The sequence below is a fragment of the Barbus barbus genome (assembly GCF_936440315.1).
Source record: "Barbus barbus genome assembly, chromosome: 19".
In the NCBI taxonomy this organism is placed as follows: Eukaryota; Metazoa; Chordata; class Actinopteri; order Cypriniformes; family Cyprinidae; genus Barbus; species Barbus barbus.
The window spans coordinates 146,128-169,419 of record NC_136747.1 but is presented as its reverse complement, the minus strand read 5'-3'; the positions used below and the strand labels follow the sequence as shown (position 1 = coordinate 169,419).

Genomic DNA, 23,292 nt, shown 5'->3' with positions numbered 1-23,292 from the left:
CTTTTGTGATACTGCTTAATTCTATCATATGTTATAACATACAATCCAGGTCTCATACAAGTGTTTTTTTGCAACATTATCTTGAATTTTGTGGGCATTTTTTTTTTTCATTTCTGATCCAGCACAAAAAATGAAAAGATTTTGATTGCATCTGAAGCCAGAAATTTTAGATGCACATTAATGACATTTACTTACTTTACTTTACTTTACTTTTGTCATTTAGCAGACGCTTTTGTCCAAAGCGACTTACAAATAAGAAAAAGCAACTAAAACTAAAAGTTACAACTCTATAAATACTATATACCCACATATTTAAGAAAATAAAGAAATTAAATAAAATTGACACATGCATATAACAACATTTCAATAATAAACATATAAATGAATAAACTAAAATAAAAAGCGATACTTCTATCCCTTGCCAGTGTCCCTGCCCGGTGGAGTCGCACGGTAGAGTTGATGGTCTTTACACTCTTTACTTTTTAATTAATAATAAATTAATAAATACATTAATAAATAAATCAGACAATGCAATTTAGTGATGTCCCCGCAGTTGTGGTCTTGACTGATCTTGAAATAAAATCCTGAGTCCAAGACAGGAGCGAGTACTAATGCAGTCAAGACAGAGAGAAGACCAAGACCTTAAAAAAAGACTGGTTTCGAGTACTACAACACAAGTCAAAGGTCAAGCCAGTTTAATAAAGTCTCAAAGAGGCTCATAAATGGTACATGTAATTGCTTCATTAAAATATACTTATTACTCTGCAAATAATTGTATGTCCCCAAGCTCTCAATTCAACACATGACTCAAAGGAATGTGTACATTTTGAAAATTGCACGTCTCACAAAAACTTATATAACTGATTTTTTGAAAGAGTACATGCAATTTATTTTGGAACAGAAAATGTCTTGCATAATGATTTTTTTTTTTCTTTCAACAACAGTTGTGGAATTCCCACGACAGCTCTGTTTTTTGACAGCGAAATCCAGCAGTGATAAAGTGGCTATTAATAGTATTTCAGGTAGATAAGGTCACGCTCACATCATGAACTGGAAAAAAAGCTATGTCATGCCTTACATAAACAAACAGCACAGCATTGCCTCAACAGCCATGACCTTTGGAAGAGACCATCATGCATTGAAAAAAAACAAAAAACACCCACACCTACTTAATTTCATTGCTTTGCTATATATAACAGATGGTCAAGCTCAGCTCTTTCTGCTCTGCTTGTGTGCTCTGATTTTAGGCTGCACACAGGACTGGAAAAGGGAGGAATTAACAACAGAGTACTTCCATCTAACAACGAGGTAGGACTATATATATATATATATATATATTTATATTGTCAGATTATTGTAGATGCAGCATGAAGTACCTCTACTGGACATTAACAGATTGCAGAATTGAATGAAATAATGACTGTGTTTCTGACTGTTTTGTCTTTTGAAAATTTGGATGGATCTGTTGAAATTTTGGATGTTTTATGCTTTCATGGAATACATTAATAGGTGACTATTAACCTGTGCGTTTCATATATAGACTCAAAGGCATGTCCTGTGAATATCAAAGGTATGCAGAGAGATTAATTAATCTATGCTGTTTACTGTGTGTTTGTCAGATGGGAAAGCGGTGCTTCTCAGGGTTGGAGAAGACCCAGATGGTGTTGTTCGCATTGGTCAGTTTACTGCACACTGGAGAACCAAGAACAATCAGAGACGGTAGGTGAAGAGACACCAGTAACAACCACACACACTCATACAAAGACACAAACATGCATATAAAACATGTTTGGATATGAGAGACCCCTGGCAATACTAACATGCTATGCTTTTTGCAGGAATAGCAAGTAGTTCATTGCAAAGTAGTCTTCTTTTCAAAGTTCAAAATGTAGCAAAAGTTCTAAAATAGTAGAATAGATGTTCAAAATACACAGAAAAAAATAATTGCCTTACTTCTTATTTTAGATGTTTTCCAATACAAATATCTAAACATTCTTAAATTGTTCTATTATTTCTTCTAAACTTTCTTAAAACATTCTTTACTTAAAATGCAAAATGACTTAAGATATTAAGTCTTGTTTTCTGAAAAAAAAAAGTTTAAAGTTTTGTTTAAAACATAAAAAAAAATCTGTCATTGGAGCAAGATCCCCGCTTTCCCCCTTTTAAGTTTACTTTCCTGACAGGAGTTTGTTCTTGGGTGTTTAACAGCTCAGAGGGGGTGCTAAGAAATAGTTTTTCAAGTGCATCAGTTACTTCAATATTGTGCATTTATTGCATTTTATTTATTTTTCCATTTTACCTTAAAACTATACATTTACAAGGCCACATTGTAAAGTGTGCATGGTCATTAAGCACATCATCAGCTTCACTGAACATTTATTATTACCTTTATCAGCTCTTTGATTCAGCATTCGTTTACTGAAACCTGCTGGCTGACAGTCGTATCTTCAGACTGGAACAGAATGAGGGCTTCAAAAACTGCAGTGAGCTAAACTAACGAAAACATTTGTGCTTTTTAAAATGTGAACAAAATGGAAAAGAGCACAGGGTGTCGAGATGTGTTGAGAAACTAAAAAAGCAGATGAGGCGCGACAGTCAGAGACGTCTGTTTAATGCATTATGTTTACATCAAAACAACCTTTTCTCTTTTTCATCACCACTAGGCTGGAGCAAGCAAAGCACAAGGATTTATACTCAAATCTATATTATTTGATATTTCTAACACCAGTGATTCATCAAAAATATCAGGGTCTTTCGAAAAATCAGGTGCTTAAAGGGTTTTTGTAAGAACAATATGCATATTTTAAAAACACTTTAAAAACACTTTAAAAAGCTAAATAAGGAATATGAATCTGCCAGAAGCTAGATATTTTACTTTATAAAGTTTTAATATATACAGTATATATATATATATATATATATATATATATATATATATATATATATATATATATATTAGACCAGGTTTGAGTATGGTGCAGTCTATTTTCAGTTCCTCAAAATAGCAAAGTGCCAACAATGCATCTGAACACATCTCTTTTTTAGACCAGTTTGCCCATGGGCGCAAATGCATTTGCTGTTTATACAACGCCTTGCAGGATGGCAAAATGAGAACTGTGTCAGGCTGAAACTAGTAAAAACACTTGCGCCGTGCCTTGCGCTGCATTGTGCCAGGTGTATGATAGGGCCCTATGTGTTTTTGCTCATTTTTGCAGAGAACATATTACCTTTAATAATCTTTTTACTTTGCGATTAATTAGATTAATTAATCGAAACATCATGTAATTAATTAGATTAAAAATGTATATATAATATATATATATATATATATATATATATATATATATATATATATATATATATATATATATATATATATATATACATACATTTTTAATCTAATTAATTACATGATGTTACGATTAATTATATGTATATTATTAGTGGTGTCAAAATTAGCGCATTAACGCAGGCGATTAATTTTTTTCAGTTTGACACGTTAAAATTATTTAACGCTGTTAACGCAGGGCCTAGGATTGGCCACCCCACTCATAACTGCTAATTCTGTCTCTTTTTTTCTTGGCAAGAAGTGTATTTATTAAGTCGCAGAACGTCTTTACGAGCACATCAAACAGGAGACGTTTCAGACGCAAGCTTCAACTTCACTTCAGTGTCAGGCGCGAGTCAAACGAGCGCGAAAACAGTACTGTGCTCGCATCGCGTGCTCTTCAATACACGCACAAAGGTGCCGGTGCACGCATAGCCTGTATCATTTCATATCAAATCAATGCAAAGTCATGAAGTTACCAAAAAGGTGATTAAAGCTTCCATATAACTGTGCATGCATGTAATATGTTATATATGACAATATGAGTTATATTAAGAACATGTCTCTGAAATGGTTTTCAAAACTGTCCTGGACCATCCGAGCACTGTCTCTGTCATCTAACACACTCGATTCAACTCATCAGCTCATTAGAAGAGACTGAAATGGGTCAGAAAAGGTAGAGTAAAGAGAAAACAGGATGCGTGTCAGATCCGCGTCATGTTCAGCAGCAGCAGCTCTTAAAGAAACAGCAGCCAAAACAACCTCATAACCAACTGTTGTGATGTCTGTTCATCAAGAACAAAAGAAAAAAGGGGAAATCAATAACTTTTATAGCTTTAAGGATTAATCTGTTTTTAGTTTAGAATTTAGTGTTTGATAACTTTGTTGTATTTCTGTATATTTCTGCTGAGGGGCACAGGTAGATAAATATGAAATTTATTATAATGTTTTTTTTTGTGAAGATTGTTTTAAGTTCACTTAAATTAGAAGTTATTTTTAAAGTCTAATAAATGTTAAAACTGATAGCTCTTAATTATAATGTAAAGCTGAATGGCTATAGTCAATGGTTAAATATTAATGGGAAACATTTTTATAGGGAAATCAGTATTAATTGTTATCAGTGATACTGGCCTTCAGTCATAAAAACAAAGATGCCATTAAACAAATATTAAAAATATGCTGTCTTTAAGTTGACATTAATTTGAAGATTGAATGTGAAATTATTGCAATAACAGTATATTTAAAAACTTTAATGTTAGGTGGGATTAATCGTGATTAATTTCAGAAAAATGTGTGATTAATTAGTTAATTTTTTTTCATCGATTGACAGCACTAATATATATATATATATATATATATGCATATTTTTTTACATAAAAAATATCTGTAATTGGGGCAAGAAAGCTATATGTTTACATGGTCAGATTGTAAAGTGTACATGACTATTAAGCACATCTTCAATTTCACTGAACATTTATTATTACCTTTATCAGCTCTTTGATTCAGTGTTGGTTTATTGAAACCTGCTGGCTGACAGTCGTACAGACTGGCCAGATAATGAGGGCTTTAAAACTGCAGTAAGCTAAATGAACATCAACGTTTCTGCTTTTAAAAATGCTAATAAAATGGAAAAGACCAGAGTTCAGTCTTTAGCCTCCTTGTTAGTGTGCCTGTTTTTAACATTTAAACTTCGCCTTAGCACTATATGCCCTATCATACAGTCACAAGTGTTTTTTGCTAGTTTCAGCTCTACGCCGTTATCATTTTCATGTCCTGCACCATATTGTTTAAACAGCAAATGCATTTGCGTCCATTTGTGTGCCCATGGCCAGGCTGGTCTGAAAATAAGGTGTGTTCAGGCGCGTTGTTGGCGCGTTGCTATTTTTAGGCAACTGAAATAGACCGCACCACTGACCAACTAAAACCTTGTCTAAAGACAATGGCACAGTATTTAAAGAGCGTGTTAGTAATATGCACCTATAGGCGGGTCCACAACGCGCGTACACTCTGCTTATTACACACACAGGGACACGCCAGCACACAAACATGTCAAATATTAAAATTGAAAGGATTACTATGTAAAAGATTATTAATGTGTAGGCTACATAAATATAAAAATGCCTACAAGCCATAATGGAAAGTCATTGCATGTTTCAGAAGTAGGCTACCTATTTGCTCATGCACGAGCAGATCCATTCCTCTCTGGAGACGTGTTTAGTCTTTGCGCTTGCAAATTCCGCTTGTAGTTATTAATTAAGTTTGTAAATAGAGAATACGCCATGGCGTGAGCGCAACTCACTCTTAAATGGAATGGGAGACGAGACTCTGATTGGTTTATTGCATGTTATATCCAAAACACACCCCTTACTCATTAAGAGAATAGGGACAACCCTTTTAGACCATGCGCCGGCCGTTTTTCTTGTTGTTAAACTAGCAAAAGTGCACCTGCACCATGCGCTTTAGACCCTGTGCTTAGGTCATTAAAAATAGGACCCTATGTTTTAAAATGCAGTGTGAGAAAATTAAAAAGCTGATGAGACGCGAGAGACAGAGATGTCTGTTTAACGCATTGTTTACATCAAAAATGCTCTCAGTTACTCACGTAACCTTGGTTCCCCGAAATGAGGGAACGAGACATTGCTATGGGGAAATAGCTTTTTCTCGAATACTACTGAAGCCTTATTGAATCACACCAGTGAAACTGGCCAATGGCGTTCAAGCGTGCGAAATATGAGCAGGAATCCCACTCTATATAAGGCAGTGCTTGTACATCATCCATTCAGAATCTTTGACTGAAGCAACTTGGCATTCGAAGATCCTGAGCTTGGTGACACGGCAATAAGGGCAATGTCTTGTTCCCTCATTTCGGGGAACTGAGGTTACGTGAGTGTTACAACCCTGGCTCAAGGGAAGCAACATCAAGGACACAAAACAAGTTTACCGAATAAAATAAGATTTATTAAATAACAAAAAGAAGAGAGAAGAGGGACTGCAACGAAAACAAGCCCAGCTCCTGCCAAACTGGCTGCAAAATCAGAGAGAGAGAAAGAGTGAACAAGTCCTGGAGTTTAAAAGGGCTCCTTTCAGGTGACATCAATTAGCCTGTTGATTGCAGATGAGCTACTGAGTAACTGCAACAAAACACAAGTTAGAACACTCCCACATAACATGAGTAACCGAGAGCGTTCCCCTTCAATTCGGTCACTCTACATTGCTATGGGAATGTATAAAATCCCGCCGTGTCACAGCGATGGAGCCTGGCTCAACTAAGTATGTCAAGTTTCCCATTCGGAGCTGTAATGAGAGCGGCAATGATATTGGCACTCTTAGTAAACACAGCTCAGGTCTACAGGACCTTGTAAACCATGTAAAAGTCAGGGAGGTGCGTGGCAACTACACAATGCCGCATCACACCAGGGGCGGAGTTAACTCCGGTGAAACAGAGAATGTGAAATGGCAGCGGCTTCTGCACTTTTACATATAGATTAGTTGAATTTGTTTAATTTCAATGAAATCATGTGTTATGATGCACGGCCGTAGCGGTGCTCAATAAGCAGAGTATAATGGTGATCAAGTCCTAAAAGATGTGGTGAACTATATCAAAACATTGTGATAAACTGTTAGGGACCGCATTGAATTGGTGGTGCGTCAATACAGGGTGTATACGACCTAGTCGAAACCACTGATACACAGATCATAGCTGAGTCTGAGTAGGTGCGTGTGCTGCTCGCACTGACAGCACATGCGAGGCAAGTGACGACACATCCAGGTTATAAAACCTTGCGAAAGTGCTGGGTGACAACCAGCCTGCTGCCGTACAAATGTCCTGAATAGACATGCCATTTGCCCAGGCACAGGATGATGCGAGTCCGCGGGTTGAGTGGGCCCGAACCCCTATCAGACATTCCGCGCCCTTAGAGCTGTAAGCCAAAGCAATTGCATTGACGATCCAGTGTGACAGCCTTTGCTTGAACACAGGCAGTCCTTTTGTGTATCCACCAAGACATACAAATAACTCCTCCAAGAGTCTGAACTGTCTAGAGTATTCGATATAAGTGCGCACCGCATGTACAGGGCTCAGCAGTGTATTAAGTGGTTCCATCCCGGACGGTGTTTCGGGGCGGAAAGCAGATAGTGTTATGACCCTTTAAATGGAGTCGAAAGCACTTTAGGCACATATCCTTTTCAAGGCTTCAAGGTGAGTCAGCAATCACCTGGCCCAAATTCAATACACAAGTCGTCAATTGAAAGCGCCTGCAGGTCTCCAACTCACTTAACAGAGGCCAGCGCGAGCAGGAGCGATTTTCGACGTGCGCCTGAATTGCTGTTATAGTGGCCACATACACTTTCAATGTGGATGGCATACCACCACTATCAAATCGCTCTTGGAGGAAGGCAAGAATTATTGGTATCGGGGCGGTTGATTGGGTTTTCGCCCTGCAATACGCACCAACTTGAAAAAACTCTCCATTTATGTGCATAAAGACACCTTGTGGAAGAAGCCCTAGCCTCAGAGATAGTGTTCAGCATGCGCTGAGGAAGTGAATCTGTTACTGGCAAGCTCCGTCGAGCGGCCAGACATGAAGGCTCCTTTTCCTCTCTGATTTTGCAAAGCACGCGAGGCAGAAGTTTCACTGGAGGAAAGGCATACTTGCGTACTTTCGGCCAGCTGTGAGCAAGTGCATCCAGTGAATCAGTGAATAAAACAGCGGGCAGTGAGTGTTCTCCGCTGATGCAAAGAGATCCACCTCCGCTCTGCCGAATACACTCCAAATAATTTTGACTGTCAGAGGGTGTATCTCCACTCCCCGTGGATTACCCTGCCCCTCGACAGTAAATCCGCGCCGTAGTTCAGGCGTCCGGGGACATGTACTGCACGGATGGAGAGGAGGTGTTGATCTGCCCACAGAAGGTCTCTCGCCAGCTGCAGCAGTGGTCGCGAGCTCACTCCACCTTGGTGATTTATAAATGCTACCACTGTCATGCTGTCCGTCCTGATGAGAACACGTGATGGTGAAGAATGTCTGGGAGAAAGCACTCAAGTGCTAGGTGTATGACTTATGTGCCATGACTTCTCCGTTTCTGACCATGTCCCGAAGGCTGGTCTGCCATCGCATACGGCTCCCCAGCCCGTGCTCGATGCATCTGTCGTAAAATTCTTTCTCCTGATCACTTGGCCAATACAAACACCCCGGCGATACAGAGTCATATTGTGCCAAGGGGTCAGCGTGTGCAAACAGTCGCGCGTCACTTTGATGCGGAAGGTACGCGTGCGCCATGCGTTCTGTGGCACCTGGCTCTTTAGCCAGAGCTGAAGCGGTCGCATATGTAGGAGCCCTAGATTGCACACTGTCGAAGCAGCAGCCATCTGGCCGAGCGTCCTCTGAAAGCATTTTAGCGGGGAAGAACGCGCTAGTTTGAAGACTGCGAGGGAGCTGATCAGTTTTGGTGAGCGCTCCTCCAACAAACGCGCTCGCATATTGATTGAGGTTAACTCCACTCCTAAAAAGGAGATGTTCTGGCTCGGTACCAGCATGCTTTTTTGCATATTTACAGTCAGCCCAAAGCTCTGAATATGAGCGAGGAGTCTGAGTTTGTCGCTGAGCAGTGCGCTCTCTGATTGGGCTAAGACTAGCCAGTCGTCGAGATAGTTCAGGATGCGCATTCCGCTCTGCTTCAGAGGAGAGAGAGCAGCGTCCACGCATTTCATAAACATACGAGGGGCCAGGGATAAGCCAAAGGGCAGGACCGTGAATTGGTATGCTATCCCCTCGAATGCAAATCTCAGGAAGCGCCTGTGGCAGGGGGCTATTTGAATGTGAAAATAAGAGGATTTGTCTCAGCGTAATCATTTTGGACGAGTGCTTTGAAAGCGCGCGATTCAGCGGTCTCAGGTCCAAGATTGGGCGGAGTCCGCTCTCTTTCTTTGGCACCAGAAAATAACGAATGTAGAAGCCGCCCTCGCGGTCTGTGAGGGGTGCTGCCTCTACAGTGCGCTTTGCGAGAAGATTGTATATCTCCTCTCGCAGAACTGAGGCATTCCGCTCCCGTACAGTGGACATTAACACACCGTTGAAACGGGGCGGTCTGCGGAAGAACTGAAGCATGTAGCCGTTCTTTATTGATTTCATAACCCACTCTGATACCCCTGGCAGTGCCTGCCACGCTTCTGTGAACTGTGACAGCGGGCGAGGCAGACTGCCACGATAGTGAGGGATAACTCGCCGTTGGGGGGCGGGGAGTTTAATACCACACGAGTGTGAGAGTGAGTGATCGGGAAGAGGGGAGTGAGAGGAGGAAAATTGCCCTGATATTGAGGTGAGTTTTGTAATTTTTCCACTTTATTGCACTGCATAGTGGAACAGTCAAAACACAAACATGACAATTGCTCTCACACAGCGGAGCGAGCGGACTTCTTCAGTGGCTCGTCTACGGCGTTGGGTGCAGCTTTCCTCCTCCGAGAGACAGCATCGGGAATGCGGCTTTGATTCCGGTGCCGGTGGTCCTCCGTTTCTGCCAGGGCGGGGTCTCTGGCCCTTCGAGCCCTGATGACGCTTCGGCCACGGTTGTCTTGACCTCACATGATAAGACAGGAGGGAGGATCCCGGATTATGCACCCAATTGGTGGACTTTTTTATCTCGTCGTGCACCTCGGGGAAAAAGGGGCTGGGTCTCCGTGGGGTGATATATATGTTCAAGAATTGTATACGTTCACGCCATTGGTCAGTTTCACTGGTGTGATTCAATAAGGCTTCAGTAGTATTCGAGAAAAATGTATTTCCCCATAGCAATGTAGAGTGACCGAATTGAAGGGGAACAACCTTTTCTCTGGGTCATAGCACCTATGTAATCCCTCCAGATCCTAACCTCCCTGCTCCAAGAGGGAATCAAACTCAGGTCGCCGGCATGGGAGGGGGGTGAACTAACAAGGGATCTAAAGACCACAGTCTTTCAGGACGGTCACTAGTGCACCTCTTGCGGCCAGGGAGTGCGGTTTACCTGCACAGCTTTCTACCAACTGTCTTCTGTTACACTCACCCCCTTAAACCTCACTCCTATCCAGGACATGGCACCAATGTAACCCCACCCAGTTCTAACTACCCCTCTCCAAGCAGGACTCAAACCTGGATTGGGTTTAAAGGGAACAAATTGAGCCTGGTACAGGCTCACAGGACTTTTCATCGGGGGAGTCTGTCAGGTTACAGCTGAACATGTTTTAGGGATACAGGGTACTAACGGAGATCAGGTTACAAAACAAACAAATAGATTTGTGGTAAACATCATATGTAGAAGGTTACTTGGATAAATGTAGTAGTGTATGATCATATCAGATTACATTCTATTCAATGATTAGAAAATAATATATGTATGATAATGTAGTTTATACACATTTGAAGAATTCTAGCCAGTGTATGATCACTAGAAACTGTACAACAGTTAAGGGTTTAACCCCTTAACTGTCAGTCCTATTTATGGGGAACAGACCCCAATATAAATTGTTTAAACTCTGGAATGCTTTGGAGCACAGACTTAAGTTTGGTCTCTTTATGAAGGGGACACTTGGCAGATTAATGAAAAAAAATAATTAATGTGAAAAAAAAAAGTTATTAAAGTTTTAGTTTATAAATATGTAAAACTCTAAAACTGCAAGAAAATCAAAGCCAAAATCAAAATCAAAGCCAAAGCCATAAGGACTGTTCTATTTCTATATAACCTATGATTTGAGTGACCTGGACCATATATTTCCATAATGTTCATTCAATTTGTGAAACTGTCAAAATAAATGTCTAAACATGCCTTATGAGTCTGAAAATATTGTTGTTTAAATTATATCAGAGTGGTCATTTGTCTTTTTGTCCCCAACTTCAGATTCAGTATCAGTTCGAAACGTTGTTCCAGAATGTCCCAATGTTCCATACAGTGAGAGAGTGGACTGCTTCCCAGATCCTGATGCCTCCGAGGTAAGCCACAGTGGATATGGCCTGCATTCCGTACAAGCTCCCAGCATGGATTGCTAAATAGTACTGCATGTCCTTACAGCAAAAATGCTTGGAAAGAGCCTGCTGTTGGAGCCCTGTGGATGAGGCTAATGTCCCCTGGTGCTTCTTCTCCAAAAGCCATGGCTACAATGTGGTCAGCAAAAGTCAGCCTGACAGCACACGTGAGTTCAGTCTGAACCAATAATCGAAAAAAATGTACAAACCTTCTTTCCATTGTAAAAGTTTGTATTTGACCATGTAGCACAGAAGTGTCCTAGGGGGCCAAGTGTCCTGCACAGTTTAGCTCCAACTTTCCTCAACACACCTGTCTGGAAGTTTCTAGTACATCTTGTAATACCTTGATTATATGTTTCAAGTGTGTTTAATTGTAGTTTTAGCTAAACTTTGCAGGACAGTGGACCTCCAGGATCTAGCAATTAGAGACCTCATGGAAAATGTTTGTTTTGCTGTAGATATTGAGGCCAGGCTGACAAGAATGGATGCTCCATCTCTATTTGGGGCTGACATTGAAGAGTTGATCTTCTCCGCTGAAATGCAGACCGAAAACCGTCTTCGATTTAAGGTTTGTTTAAAAACTAACACAAATAGCAGAGGTATCGTATCAATGTGAACACGTCTATAATGGCGTGCAATGTTTTCTTTGTCTTCCAGATCACCGATGCAAACCAAGCCAGGTTTGAGGTTCCTCATGAACACGTGCAAGCGCCTTCCAGTCCTCCCACCGGACCCCTCAAATATAGACTGGAGCTGATCCAGCAACCCTTTGGACTGAAAGTTTGGAGAACATCTCCTGAAAAACTCCTGTGAGATGCTGATTTCTTATGGATGTTGTTTGTATTAAAACAGCTCTCAAAGAATGACTACCCACTGAGAAATAGGCCTTATTTCCAAAGAATACAACGATTTGACACATTATCATGACAATGCTGTTTAAACTGTTGTTTTTTATCAAGTCATTTCCTTTTATGTGAAAAATCAGCTCCATACAGTATGTGTGTTGCAAAACAATTTAGAAATATTTAATCTTATAAAAAGCCTGACCCAAAAGACTAATAATAATTATTTTATAGTGGATTTAGCATATATTGATATGTCATAAGGCAGCGGTTCCCAATCCCAGTCCTCGCGCCCCCCCACTCTGCATATTTTGCATGTCTCTCTTAGTTAACACACCTGATTCATATAACCAGCTCGTTAGAAGAGAGCTACATGCATGAATTGTGATCTGATTGATATGATCCCTACACCATGTTCATTGCTCCCTACTCCCTGAGCAGGGGAAAGTTTACTTCTCTTTGGGAAGGTTTATTAATGGACTTATGCTGCGCCGTTGCCTGCAGCGTCTTCACACACAGACGAATGTGACATCATATACCTCTGTAAATAAATACAATTTAAATTCATGTCTTGCACACTTTAATGCCCTTTGAATGGAACATATACACTCATTTCGAACTGGAATCATGGCGGAATATCTGGTGATGTCCACTTCGCAGGGCACTTATGGTTGAACAGAACAAGCGTTGTGCATGATAAGAGATACATACGAAATATGCAGAGTGGTGGAGGGGCAAGGACTAGGATTGGGAAACTCTTTTATAAGGAATGTATCTATATAATATGCACATTAGTCTCATCTGTAGTGAAGTAATTTTTAAAATGAAACCATACATGTGTTACAGAATGATTCTTAGCTATCAGTTTAGCTGTGGCTTCACAAATAGGAAGTTGATTTTTATTGATGAGTCATTTATCAGTATTCGTCCTTTATTCATGTGGTTTGGGTGTGCATTTTCACTGTTTTTGGACCCCTCTATATTTGAGGACATACTTGAGGGGTCAATGGATATGTTCTTGACAGGTTTCATGACAACATCCCTTCGTCTCTTGCTCTGTCAGGTTTGACACAACCATTGGGCCACTGGTTTTTGCGGATCAGTACCTTCAGCTCTCGGCTAAACTACCCTCTCACAATATTTATGGACTCGGAGAGCATGTCCATCAGACCTTCCGCCATGACACCAACTGGAGGACTTGGCCTATCTTCACAAGAGATGCTTTTCCCAATGGCGTGAGTCATAACATTCAGATCATTTGCACAAATATTTTCACTATTCAAAACCAGTCTGACAGTGAAATACAAAGTTTTTAAAGAATATATTGGCCAAAAGCAACATAAAAGAAGTAATTTGACTGAAATTCAAGTCATTTTTCATTGATAGCCAGTGAGTCAAACTCAAAAGCTGGATCAGTCTGATTTATGAATGAATCGACTAGAACAAGTCCCTAATTAGCACTACTTTTCAGATGAGATCTAGGGTGGATTTCAACATTTTCAGTGAATAACAACTTAAAACTAGATTGAAAAGTTTGTAGACAAACTTTGAAATTGGCTTGACAAAGTTTGAAAGTTTCATAAGCTTTAAAGGAACACTCCACTTAAAAAAAAAAAAACAAGGCAAATTTTCCAACTCCCCAAGAGTTAAACAGTTGAGTTTTACCATTTTCGAATCAATTCAGCCGATCTCCGGGTCTGGCTCCGGGTTTTAGCGCAGCTTAGCATAGATCATTGAATCTGATTACACCATTAGCATCTCGCTTAAAAATTAACAAAGAGTTTAGATATTTTTCCTATTTAAAACTAAATAGAAAAATATTGAAACTCTTTGGTGATTTTTGAACGAGATGCTAATGGTCTAATCAGATTCAATGATCTATGCTAAGCTGCGCTAAAAGTGCTACCGCCAGATCCGGAGATCGACTGAATGGATTCAAAAACAGTAAAACTCAACTGTTTAACTCTTGGGGAGATGGAAAATTAGCCTTTTTTTTAAGTGGAGTGTTCCTTTAAATATAATGATGTGGAAAGAGAACAACATAAACCATGGTAGCATGGATTAACATGTTTTTGCCATAGACTAGGGGTGGGGAACCTTTTTTCTATCAAGGGCCATTAGTATTTTTGTAACATACTAAATTATTGAACATATATATCACTAACCTCTCTAATGCTATAGTTGGAACGGCTTCTCTCTGATGTCAGATGGTAGTGATGACGATTGCTAGTCGCAGCTGGTTTTCCGAGTTTGGGTCAGTTGGTCTTGAGCAGAATCGAGTCTTTGCAAGAGTCAGTTTTGAAAAGAACTGCTCACAGCAGTAGGTCGTCCCAAACAGAGATGCAAACTTCAGTGCATGTCTCCTCAGAATGTGCATACAGTTTATAGAACTCAAGCAGAGGGAGGTTGTACTTTGCTTTGAGCTCATCATTGCTTTGCAGCTCAATTATTTTGTATTGTAGGTTATCAGGTACTTCAGATGGTTCCACATTAAACGGTGTAGCAAATATCTTCAGTTCATTTAGTTTACTTTTCATGTCCTGAAACATCTTTCCAAATGCCTGTAGCAGTTTTGCACACTCACCAGAATACTCAGCTGTCATAGCAGGCTTTTGTTCTTGTGAAGTAGGAAAATGCACAGTGTTACCCTTTTCCAGTTGCAATTGCTTCAATTTTGCCTCAAATGATTTCACATTTGAAAGCAGAGAGCTGAGAAGCTGGTTTGGACCTCTGAGCTTGACGTTCAACTCTGACAGGTGCTTGGTTATGTCCACCATAAAGACCAAATCACACAGCCACTTGTCATCACTGAGTTTCACAACAGGTTTTCCCTTAATCTCCATGAATTGTTTTACTTCTTCCCTCAAATTGTAAAACCGTAAGAGCATATCTGCAAGACTCAGCCATTGCACCTCACAATGGTAAACCAGATCTCCAATGACAGTTGTCATTACACTGTGGAGCTTCAGGGAATGTGCACACAGACCCTGTTGATGTATGATACAGTGGCATACAATTAAATCACTTGGATCAAGACTGAGATGACTCATTTCCTTTTTGACCAATGCAGTTAGTCCCTTTTGCGGGTCAACTGGCTGGAACTCCATCTGTGGAAAGGCCACTTAACTTTCAAATGTAATTCAAATTTTTTCATTGCCAAAACACCTTGCTCAAACAAATCCTCACCTTTGGTAGTGCCATGCATGGCTTGCAAAGACAGCAATTCCATGGTTGTTTCAAACTCAGCAGTAATTCCACGCACAAGGATGGCTAGTTGGGTGGTATTAGTTATGTCTGTTGGTTCGTTGCAGGCCAAAGAGAAAAGCTTAACTTTTCTTAGCTATTAGCTCGCTCACCACAAAACATGAATAACATTCTCTCTGTCAGAATGCGGTCTTGTGAAAACTGCTTTTTGGGCACCCAAACTCCACCAAAGAGTGTTAAGTTTATCCAGGTGCATTTGTCCTTGCAACTCATTCAGTTTAGCATGCTTCGAGCTGTAATGATGCTTGAGATTGGCCTTTTTCATCACTACAAGCGCATCCACACAAACAAAGCAAACTGGCTTGCCTTTGACTTCAACAACAAAAAAAAAAATTGTAAATTTTTCTTGAAAAGCACAACATTGTGCATCTACTTTTCTTTTCTTTTCACCATGATACTTATCAGCAATGACAACCGCAAATGTTACGTGCATGTTGTGTATTCATGCTGGCTGTGATTCAGACAGGCAAACCTATTTTATATTATTATATATTATCTACAATATTATATTTCTATTTTTATTATATTGGTAACTTTCTATGAAGCCAATATTTATAATATATTACAAGGGAATCTTTAAGGAATTATAATGAATACATAATGCATTATTTAAAAATATATATAATATATTATCTTATGAATATTCATAAGAACAGTTTTAATGTATTATAATATTTACTTATTTGTGGTTATAGCTTTTAAGAGTATGATGATTTATGACACACAGTGAACACGTTGCATCCACTTAAGTCAAGTCAAGTCACCTTTATTTATATAGCGCTTTTAACAATGTAAATTGTGTCAAAGCAACTGCACAACATCAAAAAAGGAAAATAGTCAATAACGAATAGTCAAAAATGTCAATAATGTAAAATGAAAGATTATAAAAAAAGAAAGATTTTCAGTTAAAGGCAATTCATTATTGAATTCAGTGATGTCATCATCCAGCTCAGATTAGTTTAAATAGTGTCTTTGCAATCATGTCGACGATATCGCTGGAAATGAAGTGTCCCCAACTAAGCAAGCCAGAGGTGACAGCGGCAAGGAACCAAAACTCCATCGGTGACAGAATGGAGAAAAAAACCTTGGGAGAACCAGGCTCAGTCGGGGGGGGGGGGCAGTTCTCCTCTGGCCAAACGAACCAGCAGTTCAATTTCAACTGCAGAAAAGTCGGATTGTAAGGGCTCAACTGGTTCCAGTGGTCTTTTCCGATGGCTGTCTAAGTGTTGGGGTCCTCACTGGGGATCTGTCTCTGGTGCTCATCTCGGTTCCCTGGTCTCCGCTGACGTTCAGGGCTGTAGAGGTCGTCTCTGGTTGCTGATCCACAATCTGATCCGGACAAGGACTGAGAAACAGAATAGAAATAGACAAATATTAGCGTAGATGCCATTCTTCTTATGATGTAATGAGTACATCATGTGTTATGGGGAGTGTTCCCAGTTCCGGTTGATCTAAATAATGCAGCCTAACAATCCTTTAACGGATTTGAATAATAAAAGTGTATTAGTGTGTTATGTGTAAGTCAAGTTAAAGAAATGTGTCTTTAATCTAGATTTAAACTGACAGAGTGTGTCTGCCTCCCGAACAGTATTAGGTAGATTATTCCAAAGTTTGGGTGCTAAATAGGAAAAGGATCTGCCGCCAGCGGTCGATTTTGATATTCTAGGTATTATCAAACGGCCAGAGTTTTGAGAACGCAGCGGACGTGTAGGACTATAATGCGATAAGAGCTCGCTCAAGTACTGAGGAGCCAAGCCATTCAGGGCTTTATAAGTAATTAACAAGATTTTAAAATCTATACGATGTTTGATGGGGAGCCAGCGCAGTGTTGATAGAACCGGGCTAATGTGGTCATACTTCCTGGTTCTAGTAAGGACTCTAGCTGCTGCAATTTGGACCAACTGTAGTTTGTTGATCAAGCGTGCAGAACAACCACCCAATAAAGCATTACAATAGTCTAACCTTGAGGTCATAAACGCATGAATTAGTATTTCTGCATTTGATGTTGAGAGCATAGGTCGCAATTTAGATATGTTTTTGAGATGGAAAAACGCAGTTTTACAGATGCTAGAAATATGGCTTTCAAATGAAAGATTGCTATCAAACAGCACACCTAGGTTCCTAACTGATGAAGAAGAATAGACAGAGCAGCCGTCAAGTGTTAGATAGTTTTCTAGGTTATTACATGTGGGGTTTTTAGGTCTGATAATTAACACCTCTGTTTTATCAGAATTTAGCAGTAAGAAGTTACTCGTCATCCAGTTTTTTATATCGACTATGCATTCCGTTAGTTTCTCAATTTGGTGTGTTTCACTAGGCCGCAAAGAAATATAGAGCTGAGTATCATCAGCATAACAGTGAAAGCTAACACCATGTCTCCTGATAATATCTCCCAAGGGTAACATGTAAAGCGGGAAAAGTAACGGCCCTAGTACTGAGCCTTGAGGTACTCTGTACTGCACTTGTGATCGATATGATAACTCTTCAGTCACTGCTACGAACTGATGGCGTTCATATAAGTACGATTTGAACCATGCTAATGCACTTCCACTAATGCCAACAAAGTGTTCTAGTCTATTCAAAAGAATGTTGTGGTCGATAGTGTGGAACACAGCGCTAAGATCCAGTAGAACTAATAAAGAGATACAACCACGATCAGATGATAGAAGCAGGTCATTTGTAACTCTAATGAGAGCAGTCTCAGTACTATGATACGGTCTAAATCCTGACTGGAATTCCTCACAAATACAATTTTTCTCTAAGAAGGAATATAATAGTGAGGATACTACCTTTTCTAGTATCTTTGACAGAAAAGGGAGATTCGATATCGGTCTGTAATTAACTAAATCTTTGGGGTCAAGTTGTGTTTTTTTAATGAGAGGCTTAATAACAGCCACTTTGAAGGTTTTGGGGACATATCCTAACGACAGTGATGAATTAATAATAGCCAAAAGAGGATCTATGACTTCTGGAAGCAGCTCTTTTAGTAGTTTAGATGGAATAGGGTCTAACATACATGTTGTTGGTTTAGATGATTTAATACATTTATACAATTCTTCCTCTCCTATAGTAGAGAATGAGTGGAATTGTTCCTCAGGGGATCTATAGTGCACTATCTGATGTGATACTGTAGCTGACGGCTGCATGGTTACAATTTTATCTCTGCTAGTATCGATCTTGGAAGTAAAGTAGTTCATAAAGTCATTACTGCTGTGCTTTTGGGAAATGCCAACACCTGTTGATGCTTTATTTTTCATTAATTTAGTGACTGTATTGAATAAATACCTGGGGTTATGTTTGTTTTCTTCTAGAAGAGACGAAAAGTAATCAGATCTAGCAGTTTTTAATGCTTTTCTTTAGGATAGGGTATTTTCCCGCCAGGCTATACGAAATACCTCTAGTTTTGTTTTTCTCCAGCTACGCTCCATTTTCTGGGCTGCTCTCTTTAGGTTGCGAGTGTGCTCATTATACCACTGAGTCGGACTGTTTCTGTATCTAAACTGTATCTAAAGTGCTAGAAAAGAGAGAGTCCATAGTTTCTGTTACATCATCAAGTTTTTCTGTGCTGTTGGATATGCTGAGGAATTTAGATAAATCAGGAAGATTACTTACAAAGCAGTCTTTTGTGGTAGAGGTGATGGTTCTACCATGCTTGTAACAAGGAGTAGAATTTACAGTTTTAGCTATATGGAGTTTACACAAGACTAGATAATGATTTGAGATATCATCGCTTTGCTGCAGAATTTCAACACCACTAACATCAATTCCATGTGACAGTATTAAACCTAGAGTATGATTTCGACAATGAGTATGTTCTGAAACGTGTTGTTTAACCCCAATAGAGTTGAGAATGTCTATGAATGCTGATCCTAATGCATCTTTTTCATTATCGACATGGATATTAAAATCGCCAACAATTAAGACTTTATCTGCAGCCAGTACTAACTCAGATAGAAAATCAGCAGATTCTTTAATAAAGTGTGTATAGTGCCCTGGTGGCCTGTATACAGTAGCCAGTACAAACATCACAGGGGATTTATCACTAACACGGGTTTCTCTAGATAATGTTATACGCATCACCATAACTTCAAACGAGTTATACTTAAAGCCTGCCCTCTGAGAAATACTGAGAATATTGCTATAAATTGTAGCAACACCTCCCCCTTTACCTTTCGGACGTGGCTCATTTTTATAGCAGTAATCTTGGGGGGTAGACTCATCTGGTTTTAGCCATGTTTCTGCCAAACAGAGCAAATCCAGATTATTATCATTGATCAAATCATTTACAAAAAGTGTTTTAGTAGAAAGGGACCTGATATTCAGTAAGCCAAGCTTTATCAATTGTTTCTCTGTATAGTAAACATTTTTTATTTGTTGAACAACAATTAAATTGTTACTCTTAATTTGGTTAATTTACCTCAATGAAATTTAAAAACGTGAGCAGAAACACAGAAAGAACTGCTTTGAAAGAAATAGAAGAAATAACTGCTACCATACTTTACATGTGAGAGGAAAGTTTTCTCTCACCTTTACATGTGAGAGAAAACTTCATGAGTCTGTCTGCAAATGTGGATGCAGACAGACTCATGAAGACAGACATTCAAAAATGCTGTGCTACCATTCTTTATAACTAAGAGTAACGAAGACAAAATGTGGTACGTTAAATGTTAAGTTTATAATAGTTGATCGCTAAATGTAGGGGCTATGTGCTATACAGACTGATTTAAAACATGTGAATTCAATTATTTATCCCGAAAGAAATAAAAGTGAAAAGTGCCTGGTGAAGAGAGAGAAAAATTTACTAATATTTTATAGTTTTATATATATATAGACTACAATTCACAAATCATTTTGTGAAAGAAACACTTCTTCAAATTATATTTTAAATGATCATTAGGCCAATTGCCGTTTTTTTCCCCCTTCAAATTATAGATAATTTTTTTGCAATGATTAATTTTAAATCTAGCTTAAATCAAGGTTTATCTAATAATTATTTTTCACCAAACTTTAAACCTTTAAAAATAAGCAGGTTTACATTTTAACCCATCATTTTGATCCTGAATTTATTTAAGTAATATTTGCACCATAACTTTAAACTCAGATTTAAATGTTGATTATGGATTAACTTTAAACTTAATGGAGATGTAAATAAAATGCACAAGCAATTAAAAAATACAACTGATTAAACAAAAACAGTGGAGATCTGACAAAGAGGTGTTTACCAATAAATATCGATATTTCGATAAATATCGATACTGAAATATCTGAATAGTACCAATATTAATTTCCCGAAGTATGGATACACCGATACTAGCCGAGCTGTCACTTTCACTTCTCTCCAAAGGCGCGTGGACAAGCACCACACGTGACCGCACTCGTCTCCTTCGCTCTGGTTAAATAGCAAAAGTGAAGTGAATAGAAAGATGACTGCTCTGGTTGTTAAAGAACACAGCAGGAGCGCTATCTGTAGGGATCTATGATCTCCGCGATGCAGAGAACGCCACGGAATCCAGTCATAAACATGGAATTTACAGTTTAACGCGGAATGTCACGGAATTTGTCAAAATCAAATCGCGATATGGACTAGTATCTGTAAATATTAAGCTGCAAAAGTGGATTTAAATATGAATCCTGCATGTTCTGCGCGTCTCTGTGTGAATGTGCTGCACGTGCGGTTGTGTTTACTAATGTGGCGCTCGCGGTGATTTCAGCGTCTGCCGTCTCAATGAGGACATAAATACATCAACAATATCTCCAGAACTGATCTGAAAGGCACTTTACGAGCATTTTACCATTTAATTTGAGTAAAACTAGCTTCATATCATACACACACAGAACTTTAAAAGTATTCACGGCAACCCGTCAAAATAAAAGTTCAGTTTAACTTAGCCTATTAAAGACCGTGTGCCAGAAATAGGCTATATTACTATTATTTAGTAGAATGTACATAATACTACTACTTACTACTACTGTTAATTTTTTTTTTAAAAAGAATCACAAAATATTTTAATTTTAATAGTAAATCCCCTTCATTTGCCAAAAATGTAAATGTTTAATTTTCATTAATTCAAATATAAATTAATTAAAATAGTTTTATGCCTTCATCTGATATCCAGTAAAATTTAAATACACAACACAGAATTTCTGAGGGGGAAAACACATTTCATAAGGCTACTGTAAGAATAAATACAAATTGTTTGTATGCATTCAAATAATAGACATGCTAAAACACAGAATTTGGTAACAATAAAACATAAGGTGAGAAAAAAATAAAACATTTCATACGGCCCTAAACATGTCATTTTTGTTACACTTTTACTAAATTAAATGTTAAATTGTATAATTTTCATGATTTTAATTAATTAGACATGCTTTTAGATTAATAGCATTTAATTTGACCATTAAAAAAAAAGAGTCCAGAAAAATTCAAACGGGAAAAAACGGAATCCAGAAAAATTTTAATGGAAAAAATTGAATGTAGAAAAAATAAAACGGAATTTGGGGAAAAATAAAAGGGATTTCATAGGGCCCTATATCTGGAAATATTTTGGTTATGAAGCAAATGAGAATATCAACAAATAGAACTTTGGATTTTAATTAGTACATGTATTAGTAAACGTTAGTTTCAATTAACATTTAACTAAGATTAATAAAAGATTAATAAATAAATCAACAAATGCAGTACCTCAAGACATTTTTTTGTTCATGTAAAATATACCGCATGTTCTCGACTTGTCACATTTATTTTTAAATTAAAAAAATTACCCCCTTAATATTGTGGCAGTTTTTTTCTCCGTGGTATCGAAAATGGTATCGAATATCGATATTTTTCAAGGTATCGTATCGAAGTTAGAAATTCCAGTATCGTGACAACACTAGTTGGCAGAGCTGCGAGGGTGGTGGCATGATGCAGCTCTGTAACTCATGGTGCACCTCGGTGTCAGACAAACAAAAGAAGAGAGGAATATGTTTAGCATTTAACAGCAGCGGTTAGCAGCGGTTAGCAGCATCAGGTGATGATGAGTCGAGCACCAGTGATCACGGCCGTACTGCTCGTTTCTCATGCCCGCTCCGTGTGTCTGCTGGGTGGCGATCAAACGGGCAGGGCAGCGCTTTTCACGTGCTTTTAGATATACTAGACGAATCATGTCATTTTTTTTTCTTATCTCGGTTCTTTTGTCTAAGTTATGCTATTACTCCATTAATTTATACTAGAATATACTGTATATCAAGCACTCCCTGAATGCAGTCTCTGGCTTACTGCCAGTCAAGCGCAAGTACGCTACACCCGTCTAGAGTGATAACGACGCTGATCTGATCATAACGTCTTTCCGAGTCACAGGCCTCAAGTCCAAGTCAAGTCTTGAGTCATTGCTGTCAAAGTCTAAGTCGAGTCTCAAGTCTTCTTTAATTATGTCGAGTTGAGTCACAAGTCATCAAATTTGGGACTTGAGTCCGAGGCAAGTCTCGAGTCATGTGACTCGTAGTCTCAGCCTCAGACAGACGTTTAGCCCACGGACTGTTGGCTAAACGTCTGATGCATATGGCACACTTTTCTGGAAACACTTCAGGAATGCCAAAGTCGTCATCTGACTGGTTGAATTAAACGGGATTTCCGGGAGATGCAAGTGTCGCGTTTACTTTTGGTCTGCCGGGAAACAAAGATGCCGTGGCGCCAAACCCCCTCACGAAAGAAGAAAGCCGTTGTGTTTACAAATGTGATGACGAACGCTTATCAGAGTCAACTAAATACTGGATTTTCAAAAGTATGTGAAATATTTAAAGTTTGCGGCATTGAATCTTTAAAATACATCCGAGAGTTTCACACACCGGTCTGTTATTGTGGCGACATTTCCACACCCTG

General features: G+C 38.9%; 1 protein-coding gene across 1 annotated transcript in view; it reads left to right on the top strand.

Moving 5' to 3' along the window:
* The first annotated feature begins 1,197 nt into the window (after nt 1-1,197).
* The window catches only part of LOC306884833 (sucrase-isomaltase, intestinal-like), an 84,966-nt gene continuing 62,871 nt past the window's right edge, over nt 1,198-23,292 (top strand). Inside the window, exons 1-7 of the mRNA XM_079441049.1 lie at nt 1,198-1,308; nt 1,620-1,719; nt 11,198-11,289; nt 11,369-11,489; nt 11,781-11,890; nt 11,980-12,131; nt 13,228-13,399. Coding sequence (XP_079297175.1) covers nt 1,620-1,719; nt 11,198-11,289; nt 11,369-11,489; nt 11,781-11,890; nt 11,980-12,131; nt 13,228-13,399 — 747 coding nt within the window. The 5' untranslated portion in view covers nt 1,198-1,308. The remainder of the gene's footprint in view (nt 1,309-1,619; nt 1,720-11,197; nt 11,290-11,368; nt 11,490-11,780; nt 11,891-11,979; nt 12,132-13,227; nt 13,400-23,292) is intronic.